We start from the raw sequence: 18,351 nt of genomic DNA, 5'->3' as shown, positions 1-18,351 counted from the left end.
ATGGAGAAGCCATTCCTTCAAACAGATAATTGCTTTGGCCCAGGTAGTCCTGGTTTGGGGTCTGGGTTGTAGAAGCAGCTGGTTTGAATCTGACAAAAGCAGGAGAAATCCCAGCTAGGCACTGTCCTCTTCTGAAGTTGCCTCTCTTTTGACTGCTTTACTTGATTTCTGGGCTCCCCAAATCTGCTGCTTCCCTGATCCCTCAAGAGTCTCCTTATTCTTCCCCTGCTCTTTATTCGTGGGGCTGTCAGCACCTCCCAGTTGTTGTTTATAGAGGCTAAATGGTTAGTTAGGGTCAGTGCAGTCTTAACCAGAATTAGAAGAACAGATGGGTAAAGAGTTAAAATCAGGAGTTAGTACTAAGTGAATCAACCTCGGTTGGCCGATCAGAGTCAAGGTGGGACTAAGATCTAGGCTAAGGAAATGAACAAAGAAAAATCCAGGAATCCAAAAGGAAGGTCACAAATCAGTAAGTCCAAGAGAGTGCGAGCATAAAGATCAAGACTTTGGTAGCCAAAGTTAACTGTTAAGATTAAGCTGGTTTTGACCTTCTGTCCTGATGAGTTAACTGCTGATCAGGATTGACTTAGAACAGACTCCTGGAGTGGGGAGTGGAGTTGACTTTTACCAGCATTATTTCCTGAGCAGGCATAGTTTCCACAAGGTCCTTATCCTCCTGGAGTTCACACTGCAGGGGTGTGTGGGTAGACACAGAATGCCAAACAAAAGCCACAGCGCAATGTGATGAGTACTTTTACAAAAACTTAGACCAAGTGCTATGGAAAACAGAAAAGAGAGCAACAAATTGATGATGGCAGTTGGAGGTTGGGGATAGGAAGTCATGGAAAATCCCAGAGGCAGTGACATTTGGGTTGGCCTTGAAGGATAATCAGAGAACTGAGGAGGAACAATTATTCATTTAATAAATATGTATTGAGTATTTAACTTTATACCAGTTGTGGTTCTAGGTAGTTGGGGCACAGCAGCCAACAAGACAAAGCCCCTGCCTTTGAGGAGCTTACATCCTACTGACATCATAGGCAGAAGGAACCACAGCTGTGAAAGACCTGGGCCTGTTCAGGGAGGGGTGAATTCAGTGTGGCTTGCAGGTAGAATACATGGGCTGTTGGTGAAAATAAAGCTGAAGAGAGCAGCATGCTGGTGCACGCCTGTAGTCCTAGTTACTCAGGAGGCTGAGAGGGGAAGATTGCTTGAGCCCAGGAGTTTGAGGCTGCAGTGAGCTATGACTTAACTGCACTCCACCACTGCACTCCAGCCTGGGTGACAGAGTGAGACCCCATTTCTAAAAAAAAGAAAAAGAAAGAACAGGCTGGGCACAGTGGCTCACACCTATAATCCTAGCACTCTGGGAGGCCGAGGCAGGAGGATCACTTGAGGTCAGGAGTTCAAAACCAGCCTAAGCAAGAGTGAGACCCCATCTATACTAAAAATAGAAAACATTAGCTGGGCTTGGTGGCATGTACCTGTAGTCCCAGCTACTCAGGAGGCTGAGGCAGGAGGATGGCTTGAGCCCAGGAGTTTGAGCGTGCAGTGAGCTAGGCTGATGCTATAGCACTCTAGCCCAGGCAACAGAGTGAGACTCTGTCTCAAAAAAAATAAAAATAAAAAATTAGCTGAGCTTGATTATACATGTCTGTAGTCTCAGGTACTCAGGAGGCTGAGGCAGGAGGATCTCTTGAGCCCAGGAGTTGGAGGCTGCAGTGAGCTATGATTATGCCACTGCACTCCAGCCTGGGCGACAGAGTGAGACCCTCTCTCAGAAAGGAAGAAAGAAAACAAAGGGAAGAGAAGAAGAAAGGAAAGAAAAGAAAAGAAAGTAGAGTTACTTGGTTGAGGTGGGGCAGGGGGGCTGGGGAGAGGAACTCCGCTTTGTGCTCTCTCCTTACTCTCTGCTTTCCTCAACAGCTTCTGAGGCGTTTCTGAGAAATACGAAGGACAGTGGTTTAACCGCACTGCTAGAGGTAATGGAGGGCACACCAACATGGGTGAGTGGAGAGATGTGATCTGATTTTCTTTCTTGGGATAAAACTGGCAAAGGGCATAGAGTAGCATGGCCAGTGGGTACAGAAGCCCACTGGATGGGTCAGGGAAGAACTGCTGAGGCCCTACCTAAGGTGGGTAGGCTGGATCCAAGAGAGAGCTGGGAGGCAAAACCAGCAGAACTTGGTGACTAAGAATGAGGGGAAGAAGGAGAGGGAGGAGAGAAAGATGATTTCAAGCAAGAGCAGAATTTGAATCCTTAAGGCTGTCTCTATTCTCTTCCTTGCTTTTGGTTGCAGGCACCTTGGGCATCTGGTGGGGTCACTCCATCTTCCTTGGCTTTCTGTTGCCTGCAAGACCAGTTTGAATGTCTCAGCAAGGCATGGCTGGCCCTTTGCCATGTCCTCATGCCCTTAACCAGGATAGGTACAGGGGAGGAAAGGTAGACTGAGAGGACAAAGAGACATTGATTTTAAACAGATGGCTTCAAATGACTAATGGAGCATCTAGCAGGGCATTGGAAATATGGATCTGAAGCTCAGGAGAGAGGTGGGGTTGGAACTAAGAGATTTAGGGTCATTAGAAAGTAGACAGTAATTGAAGGGTTGGGAGTGGATGAATATGTCTGGGTAGATCAGGGATAGAGAAAAGGGCTAAATATAGAAACCCAGAAAACAAGGACGCTTAAGGACAAGTCAGAGATCCCAGTGGAGGCTCTTGCCTTATTGTTCCTCTGTGGTAGCAGTCTGTTTTTTAATTCTATCAATAGCTCTGGGTCCAAATTCAAAAGCTAGAAGGTCACCTCTGAGAGGGTCTAAGGAGTGACCACGAAGAGGCCTGCAAGACTACAGTGCCACCCAGGTCTCTCAATGTGGTATAACTCTTCTCTGCATGGGAAGAGAACAAATGGTAGAATCATGCCCCTGACCTTGGCTCCAGAGATTCCAGGAGTGTCACCTGGACTGGTTGTAGCCCCAAAGTCTCCTACTTCTTTCTTTTTTCTTTTATAGACTTTTTAAGAAAAGTTTTAGATTTACAAAAAACATTGAGCAGATAGTGCTGAGAGTCCCCTATCCCTCTCCCTCTATTCCCCGTGTTATTATTAATAATACCTTTCATTAGTATGGTACATTTGTTATAACTAATTAACCATTATTGATACATTATTATTAAAGTCCACAGTTTATGTTAAAGTTCACTCTTGCTGTTACACAGTTCTATGGATTTTGACAAATACATATTATCATGTATTCACCATTACTGTATCATACATAATAGTTTCACTGCCCTAAAAATGCCCTGTACTTCACCTATTCATCCCACTTTCCCAATCCCTGGCAACCACTGGTCTTCTTACCATGTAACCTCAAACTCCTAGGCTCAAGTGATCCTCCTGCGTCAGCCTCCCAAAGTGCTGGCATTACGGGCATGAGCCACCGCACCCAGCCTATTTTGCCTTTTATAGCATCCTTTTTAATGGATGCATAACATTGTCTCATGAATTATCCTGAGCCAGTCCTCTATTGTTGGACACTGGTGCTGTTACATGACTTCAAGAAAAGACTGGCATGGTAACACCAAACCTTGGGTTCACACAGCAGCAAATCACACTTTGCTGACCTGACACAGGATTCGCTTGCCTATGTTCTTCCACTTAACTGTATTTACCAACATTTCATTATCTTTGGGCAAAAGAGCCTTTTAGATGGAACACACTATCTTGGAAACCAGAAGAAAACATCTGGTATTCACTCTGATGGAAGAACCAAAGCAAAGCAGTAAACACCATCTGTCAATTTTTTCTTCAAAGGAGACTTTCCAAATTTCCAAGGGTTCTCTTTGCCAACTCCTTGTTGCAGCAGCAACAGAAGCAAATGAAACCATTGTGGTTTCTCATTCTGGCCTAGGAGGCTGGGTTCCCAGGGCTGAAGCCCACTTCTTGTATGCTGGTATCTGCTTCTACATTGGAATTCTCTATTCTTCAGGCATTTTACCTGCTAGCCTGTATTGACTGACTATAAAAATGTGTGTTGAGAATTGTGACCACAATGTGCCCCCAGAAGAGGCGCTCTCTGTCTTACACTTGATCCAGCAACACTGATGCTGATCCCCCTCACCCTGTACTGCTTCATGCTTTTGACTTACTCTGTCTTTGCCTAATGCATGCATGCATTACCTCCTCCCAGAAGTCATCATTAATCCCTTTCCTTCATTAAAGGACACCTCTGCTCCCCCACCTTGTGAATACCTTTATGTTAGCAGTTGTCACATGGGGAAATGATCTATTTATGCACTTGTTTACTAGCATATGTCAGGTATTGGCACAAAGAAGGTACTTAATAAATGTGTCTCAAACACTGAATACAACATCTGCTGCTTTACCCTTGCATGCAGTCCTTCTGCTTCTCTGACTGGCCAGTGGCCTGGGCCAGGCCCCACCACTGTATCTGTGTGGGAGATGGATGCTCCAGCTAGGACAGGCTCCTGGTACAGCCCCAGCAGTGCTTCCATCTTGGTAAATGTTTCCCACCATGACCTGACTATTCACATTGCTTCTCGTGAAATTCTAATCTCCTGAGGGACATCCATACTGAAGAGGGATCCTTTTCTGGCCTGCTCTAGGGGAAGCACTGGGCAACCCTGCTCCAAAGGCCTTTCTCCAAGCTGTTTGGTAGGTGCTATTTTGCTCACCATACAGCTGGGCAAGGAACCACAGAGTCTATGCTGTGAATTGTCCCATTGGTTATGATTATGTTAAATCCTTTATTATTAAATTACTTTAGTTCCATTCAGCCTACACTGAGAATCTGTAGATGTAATAGGGTCCAGAGGTACTGGGAAAGTCCTTCCTCTAGATTGTAAGGCTGGGACCATAGAAGGGCTCAATAAAAGTTGTTGAATGAAATCCCTGAAAAGTGGGCACTGAGCAGAGTAAGTATCAAGGGGAGAAGAAGGAAGAGAAGAGGGCATTCCATGCTGAGGGAACAAAGGCACGGGGCCACCAGTCCTATAATTGGCAGTGGGAATGCCCACCCCTCGCCCCAACTTCTGTGGATTCTCCACAGGAAACTCAGCAGTCTCTTTTCACAAGGTCCTGAATTGTCCTGAAGTGATACAACAGGTCCCATTTGCCTGTTAGTTGAGCACCAATAATATTTCCTCCTTCAAACTAAAGTTTTCCAGGAAAGAAACCTCTGATTAATCAGGATCAATCAATCAATATCCCTTTCTCTGAATCCCCACAATATTTGCGTTTCAGTTTTAACACTATTTCTTTGTAAGTAATAATAGATCTGACACACAATTTGTGGCATGTAGTGGTTAAGTTCCTACATTGTGGATTCTAGAGCCAGATAAGAACCAGGTTTGAATCCTAGCACCATCACAGTGACAGGAGGCAAGTGACCGGATCTCTCTGCCTTGATTTCTAAAATAGAGGTAAAAATGGTGTCTACCTCATATATGGTACCTACTGCATATGTATTATGGGGATTAAATGAGCTGCTATGTGTAGTACATGCTCAGTAAATCTTAGCTATTCTCTGCCTGCTGTGTAGGAAATCTTTTATCCCTAGTGTGCCTTAGATAGCTTTTTTCTCCCTGACACCTTGAGGATATTTTATCATAGCAATTGCTTATTGTTGACATTATCTATTTATCATTCTCTCTCACTACACTCAATGATCATTTGTTCACATACACTTGTTGAGTTGGTTACAACAAAGATCAAGAGAGACATCGTATATACCTAAAATAATTGAAAACAAGTACTCAAATACAAGTACATGCATGTTAATAGCAGCACTACTCAGCATAGCCAACAAGTAGAAACAGCCCTAATGTTCATCAAAAGATAAATGGATAAACAAACTGTGGTACATACATACAGTGGATTATTATTCAGCCATAAAAAGATAAAAAGAAATGAAGTACTGATACATGCTACAACATTGATGAATCTTGAAAACATTATGCTAGGTGAAGGAAGCCAGGCACATAAATCCACATATTATGATTCCATTTATATGATATATCCAGGAACCCAGGTTGGTGAGTGGCAGGGGTTGGAAAGAGGAAGGAATAGGAAGCAACTGCTTAATGGGTGTGCGGTTTTCTTTTGGGGTGATGAAAATGTTTTGGGACTAGATAGAGGTGGTAGTTGCACAACATTGTGAATGTAATAAATGCCATTGAATTGTTTGCTTTCAAATAGTAAATTTTATGTTATGTAAATCTCACCTCAATTAAGAAAAAGAAAAAGAAATAGGAAGAGAGAGGGAGGGAGAGAGAGAAAAAGAGAGAGATTGACTCTCCCTTCAGAGGGCCAATTTCCAAAACTTTCTCAAAACCAGCACACATAATTACATACCGTGATAATCACTTGGTGGGAAATAAAGGGGATAAAGCAGAAAAGTTAAGAAAGAGCTGGGAGGCCGGGCATGGTGGCTCACTCCTGGCGGTTGGCCCTGACAGCGGTAGCTGCGCATCCTGCTCCTATGGTGGCTCACTCCTGTATGTAATCTTAGCACTCTGGGAGGCCGAGGCAGGAGGATCCCTTGAGGTCAGGAGTTCAAGACCAGCCTGAGCAAAAGCAAGACCCCCCATCTCTACTAAAAATAGAAAAAGTAGCTGGGCATCATGGCACACACTTGTAGTCCCAGCTACTCAGGAGGCTGAGGCAGGACGATTGCTTGAGCCCAGAAGTTTGAGGTTGCTGTGAGCTAGGCTGACGCCATGGCATTCTATTCAGGGCAACAGAGTGAGACTCTTCCTCAAAAAAAAAAAAAAAAAAAAAAAAGAGCTGGGAGCAAAGAGGCTCTGAGGTGGGAAGGGGTTTGGTGGTTTGAGAAATTGCAAGGAGACCATCTGGGCTGATATGTAGAGAGCCAAAGGCAGTGGTTTAAAGTGAACCCAAGGAGCCAGTTCCTGCAGAGTCTTAAATGTCACAGGAGGGAGTATGACTTTCAGTCTAAGAGGAGTGGGGAACTGAGGAGAGTTTGAAGCAAGGGATTAACAGGACCTGAATGATATTTAACTGTTTTATCTGTTTTTAAATGCACTTAATTAGATTGCCTCTTTTCTAGAGTAGCAGTTCTTTTCAAGGGGGTTTGTATCAGAACTACCTGGGAGGCTTTTTAAAAAATACAATACTGAGAGCCATTGGATTGGGAAGGTGGCTAGCAGGAATATTTTGGAATAGCTCCCCAGAGGACTCTGATTTTCTCCCACCCCTACCACTTCAAGAACGACTGTTGCTCTAGAAGCTTGAAAGGGTTGAAATGCCATTAACTGCCTTATCATGAATTCTTTACCCACCTTATGAAGTGGGAGGGGCCATGGTTTAATGACTGTAACTATTCCAGTGGCCTGTTCCCAGACTGACAGCTACTGGACTTTTAGGAAGAGTGGGACCTCTGAGAAGAACAAGAGGAAGGAAAGCAGCAGTAGCGGGGTTATCGCTGATGGAAAGGAGGTACAGCTGAGGACAACTCATTCCTAAAAAAGGCTGGAGAACTGTAAACAGGATCTGGGGTGCTATGGTGCAAGGAGGGAAGCTATCACTTGGTTGGAGATAAAAACATAAAGGATTTTATAGTGAAAAAGTCTAGCTCCTGGCTACTCAAAAGTGTGGTCTGAGCAGCAACAGCATTGTTTGGCAGCTTGTTAGAAATGCAGAATCTTGGGCTCTGCCCCAGACCTAATGAATTATAATCTGCATTCTTAATAAGAGCCTCAGGTGTTTTCTTTATATGCTCATTTAAGTTTAAGGTGCACTCCTGTGTATAATGGGGTGGAGACCCCTGACTATCAGAGCGTAGGCTCCCTAGCACCACTGAAGCACTTTATTTTGAATACTTTCGAATACAGGACAGTGTTTCTGAAAAGGTATTGAATTTTTAAAGATTAAGTGCTATAAATGCTGGAGAAAGACCATATTTAACTGCAGGAAGGTTTTTCATAATCCAAATTTCCTTTAACTAGAAACATCTCCTGGGGAGTAAAGTACCAAGTTTCCTTAAAGTGAGGCAGAGCCATGTTAAAAATGTGTGATAAGAATTGAGCACTTGGCCAAGTCAACCGTTCACACAGCTGGATCAGGTCTGGAGCCACTCATGTCCCTTGGCAACTCCGAGCCACCAGGATGAGCTTTTAAAGGAAGTTGGCGGCTGTTCTGCCCCAGAGAGCAGCTCTAAGTTGAGTCTTTAAGGCTGAAAATGCAGAAGGGAGGCTTAACAAAACTATCTTCAGGGACTGTGGCCGGGTAATTAGGTGAGGCGGATACACCCGGGAGAGTAGCAGCAAGAGCCTACACACTGTTGATACCGTAGCTCACCTTCGACCTCTGACCCTGCGCCTCACTCGGCGCTTCCGTGCCCAGCTTCCGCTCCCGCCCCTCGGGCAAGGAGCTGGCCCAAGGGGTGTGGGCGGGGCTCAGAGGCCGGCGGTTAGGGGCGGTACCTGTTGGGGGCGGGTCTCGCGAGGGGAGGGATTTGAGGAGATGTTCTAGCATTGGGCGGCTAGGTGGAGGCGGGGCCTGGTGCTGGGCGGGGCTGAGCGGGGCAGGGAGTTAGTAGCCGCCTCTTGGTAACTGGACTTGGGCCGCCAGACCTCCCGAGGCCGGGGGCGGCAGGAGAGCCTGTAGCAGATCCCGGACCTGGAATATCCGGAACAGGAAGGAATCAGGATCGGCCGGGGCCCAAACCAGGCCTCTGTGAAGAGCTGGGGAACTTGAATTAGGAAATCCCGGAACCCGGATCAACAAACCCCGGAACCCGGAATACGACCAGAAAGTCCCGGATCGCGGAGTTCAGAGCGCGGAGCGGATTCGACGCGGAGCCTGGAGTCCGGATCGCGACGCCCCGGGACGGGACGGAGCGATGTCGGGTCGAGGCGCGGGCGGGTTCCCGCTGCCCCCGCTGAGCCCTGGCGGCGGCGCCGTTGCCGCGGCCCTGGGAGCGCCGCCTCCCCCAGCAGGACCAGGCATGATGCCTGGACCGGCGCTCCGGGGACCGGGGCCGGCTGGAGGCGTGGGCGGCCCCGGGGCCGCCGCCTTCCGCCCCATGGGCCCCGCGGGCCCCGCGGCGCAGTACCAGGTGAGGAGCGCGGAACGCGCCACAAGGGCGTCCCAGGCAGGGGGCGGAGAGGACCTCGAGTGAGGCCCTAGACAGGAGCTCCTGGACGGAGGGCACAGGGGCCCTGCGTGAGGAACTCACGACGGTAAAGGGCAGGACCAGGGACCCTCGGGCTGCGGCTAAACCGTGGTGGAAGAGTTGGGGGAAAGGGTAACACCGATTCTGCAGTGGAGGGTTTGAAGCAGTTGGGAGGGTCTGGGGTCTTCCTTGGTCCAGGGATTCTGAGTACCTGAGAGATGGAGGAGTTGTGGGGGCTAGTGAATTGTGGGCAGGTGGGTTGAGAAATGTAGTGTAGGTCCTAGGGTAGGGGGGCCTGGGAAGCAATGAGAAAGTTTTGGAAATTGGCCCTCACTGAGAAACCAGGGTTACCCTGCATTGGCCTTGGGCTCACTCTAAGTATGCCCTGTTTTTTCTAGTTGGGAACTGGTAGAATTCTAGCATGTCTGAGATGGCTGCCAGCTGCTAATGAGAAGGAAGGAGGTCTGGCTTCCCACGGGCATGGGAGGCTGAGGCTAGGGCAAAGGGATTCCCTAGTGCAGGGGCACACCTGGGAGCCTTTGCTCAGGATGACTCCAAGTTAGACCAGAGACGATGGTGGCCAGGCCTGAGGAAGGCCCAGCCCAGTAGCAAACTGTTCCCAGCAGACTCTGTTCTGGGCTTTCTGCCTGGTGTCATAGTGTCCAGGAGTTGATTAGTCTGGAGGAGCAGAGAGGCTCCACCAAGTCCTGCTAGTCCGGGACTGGAGGAGTCTGCAAGAGTTGCTTCAGAAGGTGCTGTCCTGACTCCTTTGGGGTTTGGCTTTGAAAAGAGCTTCTCAGGTTGCAGCTTCAAAGGCCATTGAGAGGCAGAAACTTATGGTCAGTGTTTGAGGAACTCAGCCTGACCCTGCTGGTGGGACTCGTTAGTACCCGTCTCTCATTCCAGGTTGCCCAAGAATGCTTGGGAATTGTGCCCATCCTTCTCCCCCCCCCCCCACTTTTATTTAGCCTTCAGGTTCTAACTCCGCCATATTCCAACCCAGGTGCTCCAGCATTTGGCACTGGCTTCTTGCTAATCTTCCAAGGTCTGCGCTGGGGCTTTCTCCAGGTAGAGGTCTCAGATGTAAATGGATCCTCATGGGGTGTACATATCCTGCCAGGACCCCTGAGCCCTCACTTTCTAAAGAGATGCTTAACTGGGACAGTAACTTTTTCCCCCTCTTACTCCTCATTTGTCCTCCGTCCTCAAAAGGAAACAAAGGGTCAAAGAGATACACTTGGTCCCAAGGACTCTAGCTGGGGTCCTGTCTTTCCTATCTTGCTCTCTCCCTTGGGGATTCATGGGCCCCCCCCCCCGCCCCCCCAGGGTATCGCTGAGGGGTCCCTGCCTCAGTCACTGTAGTCCTTGGGCCTGCCAACTGAGACCTGGCCTGGGAGCCTCCTGTGGGTCTTTGGCCTGGAAGGGACCTGGAACAGTTTCTTTGGCATGCAACCCATAGGAAATGTGCCCTTGGGAAAGCCCCTGTGAGGATGGATTCCACCATGTTCTGTGGGGAGTGGCCTTGGGCCTGTGGCAAGGCCAGGCTGGCTGGCTGGGTAGCCCTGGGTGACTAGGTGTGGGGAAGTAGGAGATGGCCCTGAGCCTGGGCTTCTCTCCTCCTCCTCTTCTCCTCCTCCTCCCAGCTGGGAAGGGGAACCCAGCTAGCAAACTTTGGCTTAGTTCAAGGAGGATTCTACTTGCCCTCTTTGCAAGTGCAGTCGTATGATTTCCAGAAGAAGGGACTTGAGATCTGGGAAACAAAGGGGCTGCTGTCTGTTAGGGCTCATGAGTGAGCCGGAAGAGCAAGGATTTGAGGGCCCAAGCTGTGCCAGTAGGTGGGAGCCTGTTGAAAGAAGGAAGTGACGATTCACCTCCCTCCAGACAGAGGTTTTAGCTGTTGATCACAGTTACCTGTGGAGCTTAGAAAAACAAAAAACTGGAAAAAAACAAAAAACCACAGATTAGCAGGTTCACTCCAGAGAATTCAAAACACTTTCTCATGAGGGAGGGGGTGGTATGTTCTCCTTCAACCGAGGTCCTTAGGCCCAACCACCAGGAGCATCAGGGCTGAGGGCTTTGGGGCAGGGCAGAGCATGTTCACCTGAGTCCGAGATGCCTCACCTGGAGGCCGCAGCACAGGCGCAGCTGTTGCCCTGCTCTCCTGGGTGTTGGTAGAAACCAGCTTAGAATATAGGCTGCTGCTGGGCCAAGGGAGAGGAGGTTGCTGCCTGCTTCTGGGGTTCAGGGGACTGAGCCAGGCCTACCTAGTCCTGCAGCAGGCAGGGAGTTGGAGAGGCTGAGAATTCTGGGCTGTGGGGGTTGTTTTTGTTGAAACTCCTGAGTTGTTTTTTTTGAAGGGGAGGAATTAGTTACTGGTGCTTCAAAGCCCAGGTGTAGAGCTTGGCAAGGCTGAGCTGGGACTTGAACTGTGAGCAGCCTTCCCCTGGGGCCCTGTGTGAGCTGGGGGCTCTCAGCCCGGGAAGTCTGGAGCAGATGTCTGGGTGGGACCTATTCCAGGGCCTGCCTGTCTGTGCTGCCTTGTCTTGGGACTTCCTATTACTGGAGCACCTGCCCAGGAGGGGTGGGTGGTGCTGCAGGTTTTGTAAAGGCCCCAGGGTGTAGCTTGGTGGGGACCACAGGGCCCTAATTCACACTCTGTGGGTTCTTCTGCTTCAGTGGTTCCTCCTGTTTGTCTCAGGCACTGGGAAAAACTCAAGTCTGGGCTGTCTGGGGCTTGGGCTTACTGTGGCCAGTAAGCTCAGCTGTGGCCACACTGAGTTTTTTTTCTAGAGTCTCGGCCATGGCTTATTAAGGCAGAGAAACAGGCTGTCTTTTGCCTTTCAGCAGCTCTGATGAATCTCTTCCTGATGGGGAGAGACATGTGGCAGGACTCTCTGGGCACCAGAGCCCCTACTTTGAACTCTTCATCCTCCCAAGCACTTCCCTCCACCCTTCTCCTCTCCCCTTCCCCATGTCTCTGGGCCGTGTTTCTTTTCATCTCTGCATCTGGTCAAGAATCTGACCCTCCAAGATGGGAGCATGGGTTTAGTGCTAGATAAAGTGATGGGGGAAGAATCTTCTCTCCGTGATGCTGGGGTGGGGGAGGCTCCTCTGATTTGGTGCTAGTCTCCACCCAGCCTGGCTTGGTTGGCTGGTTGTGCTGGTTGCATAATCTGGGCCCTGGGGCCAGCCCTGTGAAGCTGCCAGGGACAGTGTGTGCGAGGCAGAGCTGCCAAACAGGCCTTGCAGGCAGCAGCCATAGTGAAGGTGATGGGGGGCAGAGGTTACTCCCAGATGGGCTCCACGGGAATATTGGGAGCTGGGCCTCAGTGGGAAATCCTTCTGAAGGCTTCAAAAAAAGCTATTTCTGTCACCCAGATTCCTGCTGCTGTCCTTGTGACTCTGATCCTTGCATCCCAGGATGATTTTATCCCCATGCTCCAGCTTGGGATTGGTATAGGGCCAGATGGAGCTTGAGCCAGTCCTGGCTGCCAGGTGGTGCCTGGACCACAGACAAAGTCCGGGTGCCAGCTGTGCTCTCTCTGGCCACCCAGGAGCCATAGCTTCCCTTTCAGGGTCTTCTGGCATAGAGGCAGTGGTTGGGCAGCAGGGAGGTGAGAGAAGGATCTGGTTCTGGGTTGTGGGTAAGGGCCATATGGTGACTAGAAGGTCTCTGTACTCTACCTGAGGCCACCCCCACCAGCTGGGACATGTTCCAAGCCATCCTGTTGCAGCTGGTTCCTCACCTGGGGTGCTGCCGCCTGATGGGCTTGCGGCCCACTGGGCTGCCTTTCTCCCCCAGTCACACACCAGGCTGGAGACAGGGGATGGGGATTAGGACTCTGTGCTATCAGCCTCTTATGTCATACTATACCCCTCTGTTTGGCTGCGACACTGGCCCCCATGCAGGGCTTCTCCTCACAGTGGAGGCAGGAGGAGGAGGGCAATGCTGAGTGGAACTGTCTGAGGGCTTCAGGAGTGCCTCAAGGCCAGCTGGTCGTAGGGAGCAGGGGGACAGCACACTGGGGCTGGGAGGCTGTGATGGGCCCTGAAAAGCTCTCCCAGGCCCTTCCCTCTGCAGGCAGGACTCTCCGCCCACCCCTGGGCTCTGGCAGGCCTCATTTGCTGGCACGGCTGCCAGGGCAGTTGCAGGGGGCGGGGCAGGTATGGTTTACACTCTGTGTTCAGGCGCCCGCTCCCCTTTGTTCCTGGCACTCCAGCGGGGCTCTGTGGTGTGCTGCTCAGGGCTGGCCCTGGCTGAGGAGAGGGATGGAAGGCATGGGCTATGGGCCCCAGAGGGCCCTGCCCTTGACCTGTGCACCCCCGTTGGCTCACTTCCCCCAGCGGCCTGGCATGTCACCAGGGAGCCGGATGCCCATGGCTGGCTTGCAGGTGGGACCCCCTGCTGGCTCCCCGTTTGGCACAGCTGCTCCACTTCGACCTGGCATGCCACCCACCATGATGGATCCATTCCGAAAACGCCTGCTTGTTCCCCAGGCCCAGCCCCCGATGCCCACCCAGCGCCGGGGGTAAGACCATCCTATTTCTCCCACCCTACCTAGCCCAGCTCTGGTTGTAGCAGAGGGTTTCCTTCTATTCTGAGGGCCTCTATGACTGAGGATAACTCCTGGCTCTCTTGGCAGAGGGTCCTAGGGACTGAAGGGGTGGATGGCGGGGCGGGGGGGGGCGGTGAGCATCCTTTGGACCATTGACCTCTTACATGGGTTTCTGTCCTCTCCAGGTTAAAGAGGAGGAAGATGGCAGATAAGGTTCTACCTCAGCGAGTAAGTGCTGGCAGGAGGTCTAGGAGGCCTGCCCAGTGGCTGGCTGGGGATGGGAGTCCATCTCCTCCAACCCTGGAAGTGGGGAGGAAGGGAAGGAGCCAGAGCTGTGGCTGAAGCAAGCTGAATTCCTTCTCTGTTCCTCCAGATTCGGGAGCTTGTCCCAGAGTCTCAGGCATACATGGATCTCTTGGCTTTTGAGCGGAAGCTGGACCAGACCATTGCTCGCAAGCGGATGGAGATCCAGGAGGCCATCAAAAAGCCTCTGACGGTGTGTGGAGCCCTGACCACCCCTGGCCTTCCCAAACTTCTCGCCCCTCCCTGGCTTGTTTTTCAGGGGCCAAGCAAGGGTTGGTGTTGGGCTAGAGCGGGATTTTTCACATGCAGGATGCAGCCCGTTGGTAAAGCATGAACTCAATTTAATGTGTTGGGGCCAGTATGTTTTAAATGAATATAAAATAGTAGAAAATATAAAAGTACTTCACAGTAGTAAAGTATTTGCCATAGTAATGAAGGTATTCTTTAATGAACTTTTTGTTTCAGGTATTTATATATAGGTATGCAGATCCGGCGTCATAATTTAAAATGTAAATCTTATAGATTGTGGTCAAAAGTTTGAAAACCACTAGAGAGCAGATAAAAGTAGTTCCTTTTTCCTTCCCCATCCCTAGAGAAGTTTTTCTTTTCCTAATGATAATCTAGAACAGTCACCTGAGTGGTGAAGTCTTTCCAGGAGACTGGGATATTTTGGGGTCATGATGGGTGTTTGGGTTTCATTTAAAATCTGAGCCAGAGGTTTCTGATTTGCCTGGTAGCGCTCCACCTGCCTCTGTCAAGCCGTACCACTGATCCCACTGTGTTAGCATTGTGGGTGATGCATCTGTTTCCCCCATAAATTGTGAATTCTTTAGGGCTGGGGCTGGGATCTACTATTAATACTTCCAATTCTCAGTGCCTAACAAGGTGGAAGTCACATATGCTTGATACCGACTGTCGGATGATTTCATAAGGGAAGATTGGGTAGCATTGTTTTCCAATATTTTGGTCCACCTCTAGTTGTCATTCTCTCTTTAGCAAAAGCGAAAACTTCGGATCTACATTTCCAATACGTTCAGTCCCAGCAAGGCAGACGCCGATAGTGCAGGAACTACAGGGACCCCTGGGGGAACCCCAGCAGGGGACAAGGTGGCTTCCTGGGAACTCCGAGTGGAAGGAAAACTGCTGGATGATGTGAGTTGGGGAGGGAGGTGTCAGGAGGGCAGGAGGCCTGTGCAGGTTTAAGATGGACCAGACACTTACGCACTCCCAGGAGGTGCTGCTTGTGGTCCTGCTTGCCACAGCTCCCAGCCAGAGGTTGATTGTGTGGTTTTTTACAACGATGTTCCTGTGGATGGCAGTCGAGTGTCTTGAAGTCCCTCGCTGGCTGGCAGGGGGCTGCATAGAGAATCTTTTCTCTGCCTCCAGCCTCTTTGCCCAGAGTCTGACTGCTTTCTCCAGGGCCCACAAATGCTCAGTTCCCTGAGCTCCAGGGTTGAAACAATCTGCTTTTTGGGGGAGTTAGCATAGCTTTGGCAGCGTTAGGTTTGAGAGCTCGCAGAAGCACCATCTCACACTCCTTTCTATTCTCAGCCTAGCAAACAGAAGAGGAAGTTTTCTTCATTCTTTAAGAGCCTCGTCATTGAGCTGGACAAGGAACTGTACGGGCCTGACAATCACTTGGTGGAGGTGAGCGTGGACCTGGGGCACAGGGAGAACAAGCTGCCTGAGGACACCAAGCACAGGCTGATGTGCTGGTTGGGCAGAGAAATGGCCTTGGTTCCCTTGGAGGGCCATATGTCCATGCCTATGCCCTTGGTGATAAGCTCTGCTCCCCTCCTCCTCGCCAGTGGCACCGGATGCCCACCACCCAGGAGACAGATGGCTTCCAGGTGAAACGGCCTGGAGACCTCAACGTCAAGTGTACCCTCCTGCTTATGCTGGATCATCAGGTGACATGTCCTGGTGTCATGTCTGGGGCACAGGGACTCATCTGGGGGAGGGGAGGAGATTCCTAGAAACACTTCCTGTCCCTGCCCGATTTTCCTGCTTTGCTTCTTCACAAGAACCTGTTGCCTGACTTCCCTGTGTCCACCTCCAGCCACCCCAGTACAAACTGGACCCCCGACTGGCGAGGCTGCTGGGAGTGCACACACAGACACGGGCCGCCATCATGCAGGCCCTGTGGCTTTACATCAAACACAACCAGCTGCAAGATGGGCATGAGCGAGAGTACATCAATTGCAACCGTTACTTCCGCCAGGTTAGCCAGATGCCATCCTCTGTTCTCTCAGCCCCTGCTGGGCTAGTTCTTGGCCACAGTCTTCAGACTGCTGCCCTTACTGGCCATGGAATGGTTCACTTCCCCCGTGCCCTCAAAGGCATCATCGAGCCTTTGGTACTCTCTCCAGATCTTTAGTTGTGGCCGACTCCGTTTCTCTGAGATTCCCATGAAGCTGGCTGGGTTGCTGCAGCATCCAGACCCCATTGTCATCAACCATGTCATTAGGTAAATGGAAGGTGGGGGATGGGAAGGCTCATCTAAGCAGATTCATCCTTGGTTTGAACCAAAGCCAAAGAGAGCAGCAGCAGGTTGGTTTCTTGCTCCCTGTGTGCAGAATGGGGCCCAGGTGGGTGGGATGAAGACATACACGCTTCCCTTTCCCTTGCTGTGTGCTGCCTGCAGTGTGGATCCTAATGACCAGAAGAAGACAGCCTGTTATGACATTGATGTGGAGGTCGACGACCCACTAAAGGCCCAGATGAGCAATTTTCTGGCCTCTACCACTAATCAGCAGGAGATTGCCTCCCTTGATGTCAAGGTGGGCCTTCACTTCCCCAGCCTCCTGTGGGGCCCAGGATGGGGGTGGGCCGGCCCTGTGAGGCACTTCCATCCATGTAGCTCCTTGGGGATGGCATCTCTGGCTCAGTCCTTTGGGTTTAGGCCTGGGAGCAGACCAGAGGCCCAGTATGACACATGCATCCTTCCCCAGATCCATGAGACCATTGAGTCCATCAACCAGCTGAAGACCCAGAGGGATTTCATGCTCAGCTTTAGCACTGACCCCCAGGACTTCATCCAGGAATGGCTCCGTTCCCAGCGCCGAGACCTCAAGGTATAGTCTTCTTTCTTGAGGATGGAATGCCATTTGAAGCACCGGATGATTTTTTTTTTTATCCCCAAGCACTATTGTTCCAGTTCCAGGGGCAGATTGGCTCAGGGGTAGGAATTTTGCTACAGCTTTCCTCCTGGCTCTTTGCAGATCATCACTGATGTGATTGGAAATCCTGAAGAGGAGAGACGAGCTGCTTTCTACCACCAGCCCTGGGCCCAGGAAGCAGTGGGGAGGCATATCTTTGCCAAGGTGAGGCTCCGTCTGTCCTGGTTGTCCTCCTTGGTTGTGAGGCGCAGAGACCTGAGTCGCTGGTCTCTCCCTTCTCTAGGTGCAGCAGCGAAGGCAGGAACTGGAACAGGTGCTGGGAATTCGCCTGACCTAACTGCTCAGGGATCTCTTCCTTTCCTCCCAGCCCTGGAGCCTGGAAGGGGAGCCCCCTCTGGGTCTTGGCTGAGGCTGCAGACATGTAGGATGGGGTGAGGGGTGTCTGCTTTCACCCTCTACTCCCCAGCTTTAGTTTCATAAATGTAGAGATAGGATTCCTTATTGCTTGGTCCCCAAAGCCTTATTACTTACTTTTCGCATTGGCTTTAATGGGGTTCTCATCAGATGATGTCTCCTCCGCCCCCGGCAGGCAGGCCCAAGTAGGACTGCTGGAGGCTATGCTTTGCCTTTGTAACTGAGACATTTCTGAACCAAAGGCGGCTGGGTTTGCATGTTTACAGACTTCCCTCTGGGGAGAGTGTCGGAGCTGGGGAGCTGGGCGAGGAGGCGGTGGCACAGCCCAGACTTTTCCTAGCCTTTCTAAACCAAAGTTCTTTGCCATTCCTACAAGCTCAGCCTTGCTGCTGGTTTTTTCCTTTGGGTATTTGCACTATTTGGGGAGCAAGTTTTTCTATGTGGGAGCCACTTTTTTATACAGGGGTAAGTTGGGGTTTTTCATGGAGCCCTGTTTGGTGCCTCCTTACTTAATTTCTTTCCTCAATCTATGCAAGCGGCTTTGGCCGCCATCATCTCCTGGGATGCCTCCCCAGATACTTTGGGCTGGGGAAGCGAAGCCTCCTAGAGGAAGGAGACACTGCAGTTCTCAAGCATGGCCTGAGGTCTGGGTGTGTGCATGGTAGAGGGCAGAGGAAGGGGGCTGGGACGATTGTTGCTGCCCTTTGGGGCTTGGCAAGTACCACTTCTGGCAGGTTTGGAAATTCCCAAATAAATCCTTTTGTTTACTGGTGGTGCCCAAACCTGGTCATTGAATAGTACGGCCAC

At 50.6% G+C, this 18,351-nt stretch overlaps 1 protein-coding gene across 2 annotated transcripts; it reads left to right on the top strand.

The window, feature by feature from the left end:
• The first annotated feature begins 8,624 nt into the window (after positions 1-8,624).
• Positions 8,625-18,314, top strand: SMARCD2 (SWI/SNF related BAF chromatin remodeling complex subunit D2). 2 transcript variants are annotated; one of them, XM_069482774.1, is made up of 14 exons: positions 8,625-8,935; positions 9,047-9,095; positions 13,497-13,681; positions 13,894-13,936; positions 14,082-14,204; positions 15,008-15,163; positions 15,563-15,658; positions 15,820-15,921; positions 16,071-16,232; positions 16,381-16,478; positions 16,656-16,791; positions 16,963-17,085; positions 17,233-17,334; positions 17,414-18,314. In XM_069482774.1, exons 1-14 carry the CDS (start codon positions 8,880-8,882, stop codon positions 17,465-17,467), a joined length of 1,485 nt encoding a protein of 494 aa, XP_069338875.1. In that variant the 5' UTR covers positions 8,625-8,879; the 3' UTR covers positions 17,468-18,314. The 2 variants fall into 2 exon arrangements, with proteins under 2 accessions (XP_069338875.1, XP_069338874.1); XM_069482773.1 differs by having other exon boundaries at positions 8,625-9,095.
• Positions 18,315-18,351: the final 37 nt, after the last annotated feature.

This window comes from Eulemur rufifrons, chromosome 9 (genome assembly GCF_041146395.1).
Source record: "Eulemur rufifrons isolate Redbay chromosome 9, OSU_ERuf_1, whole genome shotgun sequence".
NCBI lineage: Eukaryota > Metazoa > Chordata > Mammalia > Primates > Lemuridae > Eulemur > Eulemur rufifrons.
The sequence above is the reverse complement of the archived record's forward strand: the minus strand, read 5'-3'. Positions and strand labels throughout refer to the sequence as shown.

Bases quoted from the DNA above. Each gene is read 5' to 3' on its own strand.
- SMARCD2 (XM_069482773.1), top strand. From the start codon at position 8,880: ATGTCGGGTCGAGGCGCGGGCGGGTTCCCGCTGCCCCCGCTGAGCCCT. The intron at 15,922-16,070 runs GTGACATGTCCT...GTCCACCTCCAG, and splicing joins TGCTTATGCTGGATCATCAG to CCACCCCAGTACAAACTGGA. The intron at 17,086-17,232 runs GTATAGTCTTCT...GGCTCTTTGCAG, and splicing joins CCCAGCGCCGAGACCTCAAG to ATCATCACTGATGTGATTGG.